This window comes from Equus caballus, chromosome 24, assembly GCF_041296265.1.
Source record: "Equus caballus isolate H_3958 breed thoroughbred chromosome 24, TB-T2T, whole genome shotgun sequence".
Classification (NCBI taxonomy): domain Eukaryota; kingdom Metazoa; phylum Chordata; class Mammalia; order Perissodactyla; family Equidae; genus Equus; species Equus caballus.
The window spans coordinates 36,248,560-36,262,425 of record NC_091707.1 but is presented as its reverse complement, the minus strand read 5'-3'; the positions used below and the strand labels follow the sequence as shown (position 1 = coordinate 36,262,425).

The following is a 13,866-nucleotide window of genomic DNA, read 5'->3' as shown; positions in this document are numbered from 1 at the left end:
CAAGTTATTCAACCTCTTGTCCCTCAGCTTCCTTATCTACAAAATGAGATTCATAATAGTGTGTCAAGAGTGGTTGTGAGGGTTATAAGAGCTAATACATGCAAAGCAGTTAATACAGTGCAGGCAGGGAGCAAGTGCTCTGATGGTTAGCTGCTATTATTTTTATTATTACTATTATTATTATTACTGATGAGGATACTGAAGCTTCTAAATCCTTCTCCAAACATACAAAACTTGTAAGTGGACAAGCCCAGATTTAAGTCCACATCTTTTTTCACTCTAGAAGCCATGCTCTTAACCACTAGACTAAACCTTGTTCAAGTTCCAAATATCTCGCCACTCAGTTTCCTCATCTGTAAAATGGGCTAGTTAATGACATCATCCACATAGGAGTGTTGTGAGGATTAGATGAGACAACGCATATAAAGCACCTAGGACATCAGGCACATGGTGGTGCTCAATGATAGTAATAATAACATCATTGTTAGTTTTGCCCAAGGAAGGGAACCTGACCTTCAGAACCCCATTCCAAAGCCTCTCTCACTCCAGTTCTACCTTGGGGGCCTCCTGCTCTGGACTCAAGCTGCGGGGCCAGTGACTGCAGGGTAACGGGAGTCATCAGGGAGGGCACATTAGTCCCATCCCCCAAGCACAGCCCACACTCCACTCCTCTGTCCTGTGAAGGAGGGAGAGGACCCAGCTGATGGGCAGCTGCCCCAGGAACTGGAAACCATCTTTCTGGGACAGCCTGCGAAGGGAGATAAGGGATTTGAAGATAATTAGCCCCCAGTGCTGGGCCTGTGGTGTCTCATTACCAAATGCAAATGCAAGTTCATGTGCCACTCAAGCCTCCTGGCAAAATGCCTGCGTGACCCTCAACCTTGCTGAATTTGGACCAAAGCATAACTCAAGGCCCACCCCCTTTGCAGCCTGCAGCTGATGTGCAGGCTCTGCAAAGGCAGAAGGCTGCTCTCACTGCTCTGAAGGGGGAACAAGGAAGAAGGGTCTTATTTCTTTAAAGGAGGCAGGGATGCTGGGGGTGGGGGGGGAGATTGCTCTTCCCTCGCAGTTAAAAGAGGGATAATTGGAGCAAGTGGCTGCTGCTGCTCTGCCGTTTAGCATACAGCATACCCAGGAAATCTCACTTGGTAATCAGGAGGAGAGGAGGAAAAAGGAGCAATCAGACGCCTATTCAGGCTCCGTTTAGCGGCAGCCCCTGCTGGCTGGCTGGCTGGGCTGGTGGAGAGCCGGGCTGGTGGTACCCTAGTGGGGAATCAAGTCTCAGAAGCAGTGGTCCTCCTTTGTGCACATTTTAAGGCCTTGCTTCTGTGCTAGGGTCTCCATAGCAGGAAGAGGGATTCTGAAGGGAGTTAACCTTTACTCTCAGATTACTCATCACTCCCTTACAGTCCCCCACCCCCATTCAGGGGTTGACACAGATAAGGACAAAGCCACAGTTACAATTCCAGCAGGATGTGCACTGGGGAAATGGAGGGGAGACGATTGTGTTTTCACACAAGTGCCCAAAACAGGAGGATCCAGTTGGGGTAATCGCTGGTAATTACAGCATCCACTGTCTTCGGCCCTTGGTAAAGGCACAGGGGTAAGCACTTCCTCCTGGAGTACCATTCCATCCTAGTTCTAGCTGGTTTCCATCCTACTTCCATCCTAGTCTGGCTCTGAGAAATGGGAGAAGAGTCACAAAATTCTCAATAAAAAGAAAAGTGATTGAAATTCACTTTCCGGAAGGCATCCTAAGGCCACACAGTGGTGTTGAACCATCAATCAAATCAACCCGAGTAGCATGTCAGTTTCAGACAGCAGGAGGGATGGGGAATGGGAGGCTAGTGGGCAGCACACAACAGTGTGCTTGTAATAAAGCTCTGGCCTCTGTCACCAACACCCACCACTGTACTTCACTGTAGAATCCTAACACCTGAGACAAGACAAGCAGCTTCCAGTCTGGGCACCTGCCTAAGTCAGCAGGAAAAGATAGCAGACAACAGACCGACCTTTTTTTTTCTTTTTTTGCCAACTGAATAAGACCTCATGCCTCTTCACTGAATTAACCTAAAAACGTGGACACAAATGATATGTGACAAAGGTAGGAGATCTCATGTAATGAGATCTGGGAGTAGAGATCAAACTATGAAGCCTCCTCCATCTTTCCCTGGCCCCACCCCACCCAGAACAGGCTGACTTCACGCTAAATGAACTCTTCAGGGAGACTGGTACTGAAGTTTGTACACCTTGAGAGACAATCAATTCTTCCATATCACCAGGAGATTGTTAAGAAATTCAATACATGCACATTCATAACTAAGAATGGTTTAAAAATAAACAATCAAGTTTAAACTCATTTCAAAGTAATGACAAACTCTCAATGACCCGTGAGGGGACTGCTCTCTAGTGGGAGCTCAGGATACGTCCTCACTGCCCAGGGAGCTTAAGGCTGCCTACAACAGGACACACTGGGCTTAACAGAAGGCCAGGTGAATATGCTTTGCCGTAGCTCAACTACATTCCAAACCACATGTGCATAATTTTAAAATCATTTTGAATTATCTGTACTTCTGTCCTCCAAGACTGACTGAAAAGATTAAATGTCAACATGAACAAGTCTGAAGCTGAGCACCAAAACATTTTATTTATAAACATAACACCTACAAGTAAAAATCTTGGACCTCTTCCCCCTCTGTTGTGTGCCAGAATGTTCAATGTGACCATTAATTGGGTTGGAAGTCTTGGGATGCAGTTTTCCCATGTAAGCTGTGTGGAGTTGAGTCTACAGCCAGAGCTAATAGCCTTTCACCACAGGAAAGAGAAGATGCTGCATCCATAACTCTTACCCCTAGGCCCAGTTCTTCCCTAGCAACGATCTCTGGTATCTTCTGGGTCTTACCTAGAGAGGATACCCAATGGGGTATCAAAATAGCCCCAAGCCCATTAAAGAGAGGGGCCCATCTGTGCATTCTTCCTGGGGTGCAGCATGGAAACATTTTGGAGCCATCAAAGCGTGGGAAGCCAGACAGGCCAAGCAAACATCCATGCCACGGCATGTTAGAAGCTAATGGACCATAGAGAGCGCCTCCAACAGGCCCCAAACACATCCATCTGAAGCTGCTGGAGCCTCCCCAGCTCTTCCTGCTCTTGAACTGCTGAAGCATGAAGTACAAAACGGATCTTCCATGCCATGTGCAAGCCCTCACACAATCAAATGGCACAGCCCATCCTGCAAATTGGGACAATCAGATGCCTGGTACACAGGACCAACTGCTGGCAATAAGTCCCCTGATTTCAGTTCTGTGACATGTGCAATTTAAAGTTGGGGAGGGAGGAGCGAATGGATGCCTCCTCACTACCCGCTTCGCCACATTATCTTTAGGAAAATGGGTAGGCATTAGTTTAAGCTATTTATCTTGTTTTATGCAGATCTGCTTGACACTTAGCAGCTGCTTTGGTTATTTCCCCCCTATTATTTTACAGGTGAGTCTTTCCTGCTTACTCTCTAAAAATTAACTATGTGTGGAGAGAACATATATTTTCTAAAAGCCTGTGATGCATTTTTGTGATTGATTAGACATGATGACAATTACCAGGATCAACAGGCTCCAAGTTATCAACAGTAAATTCTGAGACCTCCCCCAACATCCGGCCTCACCTCAACCTTTGCACTCCTCTATTCCCATCCAACCAGGTGTCACTGTTACTACAGAGCTTATCTACTCTATTTATGCAACAGGAGAATAAATGAGCTATGCTGTGTGTTTGCCTTCTACAGATAGTGGTATCAATCCATCGCCACAAGATCATCTGAACCCTGTAGAAAGAACATCATTAAAATATACATATTGCATTTAACTATTAAAAAAAATTGACCATATATAATCTACTCGGAAGAAATTCTGCTGGAGGCCTAAAACACACACACAAAACAAAACCAAAAAAAAGGAGAGACAAGACAAATTGTATACATACAGAGTATAGAGATTTTTCCTGCAGAAAAGTGCTGATCCGGACCTGCCCAGAGGAAATGAGTTCTTTTTAAACACAAAAAATGCAATCAGGGATAATCAGCAAGTTAACAACACACTTGCAAACACCCTGGTCCCTAGAACGGAAGAATGCCAGCTTTCAATGCAAGTTCTGAGAACAGAACAGATCCTTTGGGCAAATGAGAAAACACGTGATCATGTCAGCGTCTTCAGGAAGAACTTTCTCTAAAGCCATGTAGCATTGGAACAGCAGTCAGCTCCAGAAGGCACCTGCTTGTGAGTAGCATTTCAAACCACATTCCCAAAGTGGCTGTGTTGGTTGGGGTTGCCTCGGCTCCTCTTCCCCATCCCTTTTTCCAATGGGTTCAGTGGGGAAAAACAGAAACCAGAAAAGGACAACATGCATGTCTGGCATCTTCCTCTCCTGCAGCCCACCCACAGGAAGGGAGATACCACGCCCCACCCAGTAGCCCATGCATGACCTGCAAGGAGGCCTCCAACAAGACCCCCAAAGTGTCCTAGTCTCCACCGTGGATAACCTGTGAAATAAACTTTGTTCTGATTTAAAAAAAAAAAAAATTGTTTTTAAACATCTCCTAGTAGCTAAAGGTTATGTCAACTACAACCTGCTTTAGGGGTTGGGCTCTTCTGGGAAATTTGAGGAACACCTGCAGATGCTATTTTGAATTACAAATCTCAAGGCAGTGGTGCCTCACCTGAAGGAAGAGAGCCTGGGAGTCAATGCTAAGACACTTACCTGGCCCCACCTACCTGACCTCCCTTGGCCTGTTGGTTCTCGATCTTGGCTACACAATGGAATCACCTGGGGAGCTTTAAAAATATGCGGACACTTGGATCCCAGCCCCAGAGATTCGGATTGACTTGGTCTGGGCTGTGGTCTGAGGGTTTTTTAACTCTCCCAGGGGATCCCAATGTGCAGCCAAGGCTGAGAAGCACTGTTGTGCCCTGTACCAACCCATCACCTCCATGAACAGACCAACATGTGATAGCAGCACAACCATCTCCAGAAGAATCCAGGGCTTACCTCAAAAACCTCCCAGCACACATGCTCCTAAGGCCAGTTGTCACATACTTGGTTACTTCAATGGTTCCTCCTACTGAAATCTAGGCCTTTAGTAAGCCCAGGAGTTCAGGATTCTGGATTTTAAGTATTTTTCCAAGTATAGTCTGGGCCCCTTCTCTCAGATCTAATCTCAAACAGTCAGAATTTGGTGAATAAGGGGAGGGTAGCCTGAGCCCTGGGGGCCCCTCCTTCTCTCTCCCTGGAAAGTTGGAATTGAACTTGGGAAGTTCCCCAAGGCTATGCTGAGTGTTGTCAGCTTCCTCCAGGACTTGGCTGGACAAGGCTCCTGTCAGTCTCTGTGCCTTCCGGTGCCATTCTCAGTACTTGGAGAGGAGAGGGCAGGAAAGATGAACTTCATGTGAAAAATCCTAGTGCTAGAACAAAGATGTGAAAAGGCCTATTCCCAGATGCCTTGTCCACCCTCTGGACGCCTCCCAGAAGATTGTAGGATTGTGGGAGGAGGGGCACAGCAGCAGGGTTGGGTTTACAGAGGGGTCACGTGTGGACCTACAATCCATCCACCCTCATTCTTCTTTGTACAGGCATTCCTTATGCTGAGGATCATAAGGAGGAAGTGATGGAGAGTTTCCCATCCATCCCCAAGGGTCCAATTCTCAAAGGATTAGAAGGGACAGAGATAGCCACTTTGCCCATTTCTATGTGATTTCTTGCCCTGTGCTGATCTTGCTAAGCTGTGCTATGGTGGAAGGCACTGAGCGGGAGCACAGATTCTGCAGTCTACTCCATCTAGCCCTTTGAGTATAGCCAAACATTTGAGGAAGAAGCTCATGGTTGAGTAGCCAGGATTCTCTTCCTGCTGAGATCTGATGGATTTTCCATTGAGAGCAAGCAAAGGATTCCCAACACCTCCTCAGGGAAAGGGACTCAATTATCTAACATGCAGCTAAAGAGGCACTTCAGTGATAGAGCTGGTTTCTTTCAGGGGTCTTGGCCATCACCCAACCCAGTAGGTGGGTCTCTAGCAAGGGATAGGGAAGAGGACCTTACCTTCGGAGCAGAGCTTGCCACCATAGCCAGTGGTAGAACAGTCACAGGTGGGGTGGCCATCCAGGAGAAAGCAGATCCCACCATTTTCACAGGGACCCTCGCCGCAGGGTCCCTCAGCATCCAACCGGACGCCCTGGCTCCCCAGAAGCCGAGGCTCTGAGTTGCCATACTTGAGATCTAGGATTAATCCCCTGAAGCTGGGCATGGCCTGTACTCCATCGAGAGTCAGGGCAGAAGGTCGTATGTCCGCGGGGACTCCGCCGAGGAACAAGTCACTGACCACATCCATGTAGGGCCGCTGGGGCTGCAGCTCCCCAGACTGGCCCTCGCCATCAAGCACCAGCACCGTGCGCAGGCGGTCGCGGCTCACCATGAGGAAGTGCCAGCTGCTGTCGTTCACCTGTTTGTTGGACAGCACGGCAGTCTCGGCGCAGTCCATGCTGAAGCGGAGCTGCACGCGGCCATCCACCAGGGAGAGGCAGAGGAAGTCACAGACACCGCCATCGTCCAGGTAGAGGAGCAGCCCCGTGGAAACATTGGTCTTGAACTGAAAGCTGAGGTCGCTCCGCGTGCTGGCATCCCAGCGCAGGTAGCGGGCCCACTGGTTGGGGAGGCCCATGAACTCGAGGCCCAAGCAGAGCCCCAGCAGTGACCCCAGTAGGACGCTCAACTTCAGGGTGAAGAAAACCGAGTGCACAGTGAAGCTCATCGTGGCTGCCGGGACGGAGCCCAGAGGAGCAGATAGGCAGGGAGCAGCCGTAAGGGGACGATGCCCCTTTGTAGCGGAAGGAAGAGGAGATGGGTGGGGACACAAAGAGCACACAGGAGGAAGGAGGCACACGCACAAATATCGATAGGGCGAGGAAGGAGGAAAGTGAAGGAGACAGCCCCAGACGGGCACGCGAGGAAGAATTTAATAAAGAGGAAGAGGGAGAAGAAAGGACAGCAGAAAAGGAGAAAGATCAGGTGGGAAAAGTAAAGGGCTGGAGTGAGGAGCAAAGAGTCTTTCTCCAAGAAAAGATCTCAGCTATCCATGCGGATCCGGAGGCCTTGATTCGAGGAGGAGAAAGTGCGCGGCGGTGGGAGCCTTCAGCAATGCACTCCTCCCAAGGGACCCCCAAATGCCCCAGCCAGGGAGGCTGGGGAGAGGGCTGGGCTCGGGGGTGCCGTGATGGAGGAGCAGCGAGCGGTGAGGTGAGCCAGGGGAAGGTAAAAACAGGCCAAGGACCAGTCCTCAAGGTCTACCTCCTAGCAGCAGGGGACCGCGGGGAGTGCGGCAGCTGGAAGCTGAGTGCTCAAGCGGAGCAGGGCCCCGGGCAGAGCGGAAGCAGACTCAGGCTTCATGGTGCCGGCCGGAGGCAGTCCTGCCCATAACCTGCCTCCCTGGACTCCAGAGAAAAGACCTAGGAAGAAGAGGGGGAGAAAGGAGAGAAGGAGAGGAAGATTAGCCACGTGTCAGGAAAATATTGCATCCTATTTCACAAATATTGATGGAGCGCTGACTGCGAGCCAGGCTATTCTAGCGATTCCCACAGCTCTTGATGCTTCAAGCAGGAGAGACCCCTTCCGGGTCCTTCCAGAGCCACTGCGGGACCCTGAGCTCAGCTCCTAATGATGCACTCAGTTTTTCCATATGCAAAAATAGGATAAAACCCCAAAGCCATATCAGCACATTTTTACAATATTCATATCACAGGGTTGCACAGCCAAAAATTATTTTTAAGATAAGTGCTAACATCTTATGCATTCAAATACACATATGTACTTATTTACCTATTAAAAGGCATGAAAATGACATAGATTTTTCTTTTTCAATTTAACAATTCCGTGCTTGGGTGTAGGTGGCCTAAGACTGACTCCCACCTTTAAATTTGTGAAAGAAATATTTATAAAAATCAGTGAAAATAAATTAGAAAGTGAGTCATGAGCAAAACAACCCCTGTCTCTTACTAAATGTTGGCAAAAAGCTCTTATAGGAAAAAAATATGTGCTTTGAGGCTTAAAAAACAAGGCTGAGTTTGAATCCTAGTTTTGGTATGTGGAACACTGAGCAAACTTCTTAACCTGTATGAGCTTCTATATCCTCATTGCTAAAGCAGAGGAAAATAGCCTCTTTCTAAGTTTGGAGAGAGGATTAAATGAGATCATCTATGGGAAGATCCTAGCATGAGGCTGTGTACATAGTAGGCGATCAATAAATACCAGGTTCCTTCCTTTCTTATTTCCAGACAGGAAGGGATGGGAAGAGGGGTCGTTGATGTGTGTCTGTGTATGTGTGAGTGTGTGTATGTCTGTGGAGTGGGGGCAGTATATAAAAACAAATACTTTTTAAAAAATTATGAAAACTGAAGAATGGACAACAAATGAATGGTTAAGGAATGTCATAGACCGAGAGCACATTATGTGTATTTTATACTGGTTGGAAATGCACCAGCACCCAGTCAAGTGGGTGATCTGGTTTCTGAAGGCAGACGCTGGCCCACCTCGCCAAGTGGAGTCTTCTCTATTCACATAAGAGCAATGAGTACAATTTCCAAGAGCTGTGCAATTTGCTGCTTATTAACTGACATATTTGATAACTCACCATGGTCTCTGTCAGACCATTACCATCCACTATTTTTATGATGACTGCATTAGCAAAGGTAGTTATTACCCCTGCTTTGAAGAGGAAAATGTTGTTCCTTAACTAGGAACAAACACCTATTCCCACTGAACAAACAACCCCCATCCATCATAAGGAAAGCATTTGTTCTGTAAAAGGTTTTGTCCATGCAGTGTTTCCCAAAGTGTAGCAAGGGCACCTCCAGGGCAAGGGGTGCGAGGGATGCTTCACTAGAACATGGACACAGTAGTGTGGAGGTGCCAACTCCTAAGGGCTTGCAAGAACCAACTGTTAAAATTTCAGAAATGTTTGAGCTGGTTGATGTCACTTTGGTGGCATAAAACCAACTATGCTAGGAGTATTTACACCACAGAAGCAGGCAAACACCACAAATCAGAGTTTTTGGGGAAGGTGAGATTTAAAGAAAGCCTTGAAAGAGGGTGAGGGAATTTTGTTGTTGTTGGTGCCATCGACTCAATTTCTACTCCTAGCGACCCTGTGGACAGCAGAGCAGAACCCTGCCCTGTCTTTTTGCACCATCCTCTCCCCTTCCAGCGCTCTATCAGACAACGCTCCACTGCTATTCACAGGGTTTACAAGGCCAACTTTTTTGAAAGTGGGTGGCCAGGTCCTTCTTCCTAATCTGTCTTAGTCTGGAAGCGCCACTGAAACCTGTCCACTATGGGTGACCCTGCAGGTATTTGAAATACCGGTGGCAGAGCTTTCAGCATCACAGCAACATGCAGCCACCACAGTATGATAACTGACTGGGAAATGGACCCAGGCCATGGCAGTGAGAGTGCCAAGTCAACCACTAGACCACTAGGGCGGGCTGTGAATGTTCCAGAAGTAATAGTGCAAAGGCCTTGAGACTTGAGCAGGCTGGTATGTTTGAAGAGCAGCAAGCAGGACAGTGCTGTTGGAGTGGAGTGAGTGGAAGACATGAAGCCGGAGATGGATATCAGGAGCCTAGATGGTGAGACATGACCCAATCTCTAAGAATGTGGTCATTGTAGGAGGTGAGGTGCACCAACCAAGGCCAAAGGCAACATCCCAAGGAAGAGGGGAAACCCTTGTCCTGAAAAGAGGGCTTCTTCTGGTCTCAACAACTGCCATGTCTACATATTTCCTTAAATCACATTGTTGAAAAGGAGGCACTTTTGGAGAATGGGCTCAGAGGATAGCCGCTCCCCTGTCCCCTCCCCCCAGGCATTTAGATGAGGGAGGATCTAGAAAAGGGGGAGCAAGGCAGGTGTGAGCAGAAAGAACAGGCCCCTCCAAATGGGTATCCCATGCCTGGCATCATTTGAGGAGCCGAGAATATCAACCTCACATGGTACGTAATGGAGCCCATCGGGTGTGAGCCAAGAGGCTTGGGAAAGTGTTTTCTCACTAACACTACCCTGGCTGCACTGTTTCCATGGGGGAATGCCCCTCTCCATCCCTGTCCTGCCAGTTTAAACCAAGGAGTCCACTGGCTGACAGGCAAGGTCCAGGCTCAGATGACTAAAGCCAGTAGGGCCCTCAGTGGGAGGAAGGACATTCAGACGGAGGACCCAGTATCACGGATGCGTAGGGACATGGGAGAGACTGATTTCTGACTGGTTGTAAATGGAAGGTCCCAGAAACTTTCAGACTGGTCTAGACTATCAGCTCACCTCTGGGCCTCTGAAAGTCACTTACAGTCATGTGTCGCTTAACAATAGGGATCTGTTCTGAGAAATGCGTCATTATGCAATTTTGTTGTTGTGCAAACATCATAGAGTGTACTTACACAAACCTAGATGGTATATCTACTACACACCTGGGCTATATGGTACTAATCTTATGGGACCACCATCGTATGTGAGGTCTGTCATTGACCAAAATGTCGTTACATGGCACATTACTGTATTTGTCGGTATAAATTAAATGACCTGCGCAATTCAACCTGTTTATTCAGCTCCTATTCATTCCAGCCACTGCTGGATCAAAGCAGATAAGACACCGTTCTCGCCTCGAGGGCATCACAAAGTAGTGAGGACAAGTGTACTTTAGAAACAACAAAGCACAGCGGTGAAGAGCCCAGGCTCGGGAAGCTCGAAGGGAAGCTCCCTGGGGGCAGGCACAGCTTCACCATGGTGCCTGTCACAGGGCCTTGGCATGGAGTGGGAACTCAGGAAACATGTACAGAAGAATGAACAGTCAAAACAGAAGGTGAAGAGCATCCCTGTGGATCACTTGACTTCTGTTCCATGCAGTAGCCTCCGGACCACCCTGCTTTACACAACGAGAGAAATCCTGAGCCCCCAAGTTCTCTGGATGCCAACTTCAGATGACCCTAAAGGGCTAAGCAGCACATGCCTAGTGATCTGGGGAAACCCACAAATTAGGAACTATGCTGCCTGGGAACACTCCCCTGTGAGGAGGATCATGAGAATTGACCCAGCCTTCTTTGCGGTGGCCACTTTATCCTGCCTGCTGAGCCTCTCCCATCAAATTCACAGCCCTTCCTCTTCAGCCCAGACCAGTACTGGAGATAACGTTCTCCTGCCTGCATCGTGGGGGATCCAAAAGACTGACGGAGGAAAACCAAACTTTCTTTCCCGTGGGCACCAGGCAGAATCTCATTTTAGGACTAGTAACATCAGAATTGGGTTTATCTAGACTTGACACTCTACGGTCTGCCCACATTCTCTCCTCAAGGCCTTCCATTTATTTCTTGGATTGTGGACATTTGTGTGGCCTCTGGGAAATTAACACAATGGCCAAAAGCTAAAGGTGACCTTACATTAAATATCAGAGGCCTCGAGCCAACTGCCCCAGGCACTTATTCTTTAGCCTTCTTTGGCCCTCTGGCGGGACTGTGCCAGGTTCAAGAAATGGAAAAGTGGAAGCCAGGGAGCCCTCTCCAACTGCCACCCTCTCTTGAGCCATAGGAGGCCCCAGCAGCCACGGCTGCAGGTGGTTTGCCCCAGAGCAGGCACAGAGGGCCCAGGCTGGTGCAGAAGCTCAAAATGCTTACCTGTTGTGTGGGAACCTAGCGGGAGAGGGAAAGTAAGTGGCATTATCCAACTGCCAGCTAATTTACATCTTTGCAGATGTCTCACACTCCAGCTCCTTAGCAGGCAGGGGGACCCTCACACAACTCGGACATGCTGCCTATTTGCCACAGGCATGGCTCGGAAGACCCGGCTACCATTTGCCCTTCCACCTCCTCCCTGTAGTTCCTCTGCTCCCTCGAGACAGACTCAGGGGAAAATCAGGCCTGTGTCTAGAACCAGCATGGGTGTAGGAAGGCATAATGGTCACTGTCCTCATACTCAGCCCTCATTGACATCCCACAGTCCCCAGACCGGGCTTGTCAGTTTTTCCTCTAAAACTTCTCATTAGCTTTCCTCTTATGCTCCTTAATAGGACTGGACAGTCCCTATAATGCTTCTCTGTTGATTTTACTTGCCCCCCTTTCCTCGTACCCCTCATTCCACTTTGAAGGTAAAATGATTTTCACCAGCAATCTCAGTCCAGGTCGTTCAGGTAGGGTTCATCCCAGTCCCAGATCCTGTGACCCAGTTTAGCCAGTTAGGACATTCTAATCACCTGCCACCATGATTAGTTTCGGGATGGGCTTACCACCCAAGCTGAGTCAAATTACAGTTAACCCTGGGACTTTTGCTGGAATTATTGGGAGAAGGACCCTCTCTTCTTATCATGTTGTAAAACTACTAGAATGAAGTCCAGAGTTGATGATAGATACCATTGTTACTGTTCAGGATGATCTTGTCTAAGAATGAAAACATCAAAGAAGAAAGAAGAGCTAAGAAATAGATGGAGTCAGATTTCTAGTGATGTTTTAGCCCCTAGATAGAGCCAGGCCTGAAGCCCAATGAGTCCTGGGAATTTCATTACATGAACCAAAACTTTTTTTTTTTGACTTAAGGAAGTTTGAGTTGGGCTCTGACCAAGAGTCCTGACTGCTATATTCCTAATACTGGACCTTCAGAAACACTGTCATTGACACATCAACAGAAGTTTCCATCTCATATGGCCATCTGTACCTGGCAGGACTCCCTGTGACCTGAGACACATGTCAGATGTCTCACCCCCATCACCAATGGTTATGCCCCACTTGCCCATGTCCTTGGGCGTGCTTCTATCTCCAGGTGCTTTGGAGGGGGATGGAGGCTCGTTCTAGCATGACAGCTTCAGAGATTCACTCCCAGAACTAACCTCTGCCCCTCCCGACACTCTGATTTGGGCAACGTCACATACACAGTTCCTTCTACCTTAATACTACAGCCTCACTACTGCAGGCAGTGGGCAGTGAGCGAAGGGAGGGTCGAATCCTCTCCAAGATATGAAAGCAGCTCAGGGGAGTGAGAAAAAGCAGGGGCTTGAGCATCAGGCGGAGATGGATTTAAACCCAGACTCATTACTCCAGCTATTTAACCTTGGGCAGCTCTTTGAGCCTTTGTTTGTTCATCCAAAAACGGGAATGATAATATCTATCTCCTAGGGTAGTTCTGAACTTTATTTAATTTTAAAATGTATAGAGGTACAATTGCTTTTGGAAAGTTGTGTGGCAATAGCTACTAAAGCTGAACATTTTTACAGCATGACTCCATAATTCCCCTCCCAGGTATATACCAACAGAAATACTTATATACGTTCAACCAAAGACATGTGTGACAATGTTCATAGCAACACCACTCATAATAGCCAAAACCTAGAAAATAACCGAATGTCCATCTGTAACAGAATGAATCAACAAATTATAGTCTATTCATGCAAAATGCTATACAGCATTTACAATGATTGGTCTTCATCTCTAGAGAGCAACATGGGTGAATCTCACAGAAAAGCACATACTGTAAGTGTTCCATTCATATAAGGTACAAAAAGAGGCAAAATCATCCTATGCTGTTAAATGTCAGAATCATGGTCCCCCCTGGAGGGGGGGCAGTTAATGACTAGAAGAAGACAAAGGTGGGAAAGGAGTTCTATTTCTTGATCTGAGGGATGTTGTACATTGTGTTTAGTTTGTGAAAATGCATTGACTGAGCTGTACACATATGATGTATGTACTTTTCTATATGCATGTTATATTTCAATAAAAACAGCTTAATAGACTTCCCAATACATAATATGTGTTCATCTATTATTTTTATTATGTCTCCTGAAGGAGAGTTTTAAAGAAA

General features: G+C 47.6%; 1 protein-coding gene across 29 annotated transcripts in view; it reads right to left on the bottom strand.

The window, feature by feature from the left end:
* Window positions 1-13,866, bottom strand: part of NRXN3 (neurexin 3) — a 1,504,430-nt gene that overhangs the window by 1,433,544 nt on the left and 57,020 nt on the right. For 27 of the 29 annotated variants that reach the window (XR_011432271.1, XR_011432272.1, XR_011432275.1 and 24 more), the window contains exon 2: window positions 6,088-7,490. Coding sequence is in view for 23 of the 29 variants with exons in the window: in XM_070250266.1 (XP_070106367.1) it covers window positions 6,088-6,796 (709 nt within the window). In the remaining 6 variants the exon portion in view is untranslated. Of the gene's footprint in view, window positions 1-6,082; window positions 7,491-13,866 lie in introns of all 29 variants that reach the window. The other 2 variants (XM_070250283.1, XM_070250285.1) reach the window with 1 other exon arrangement.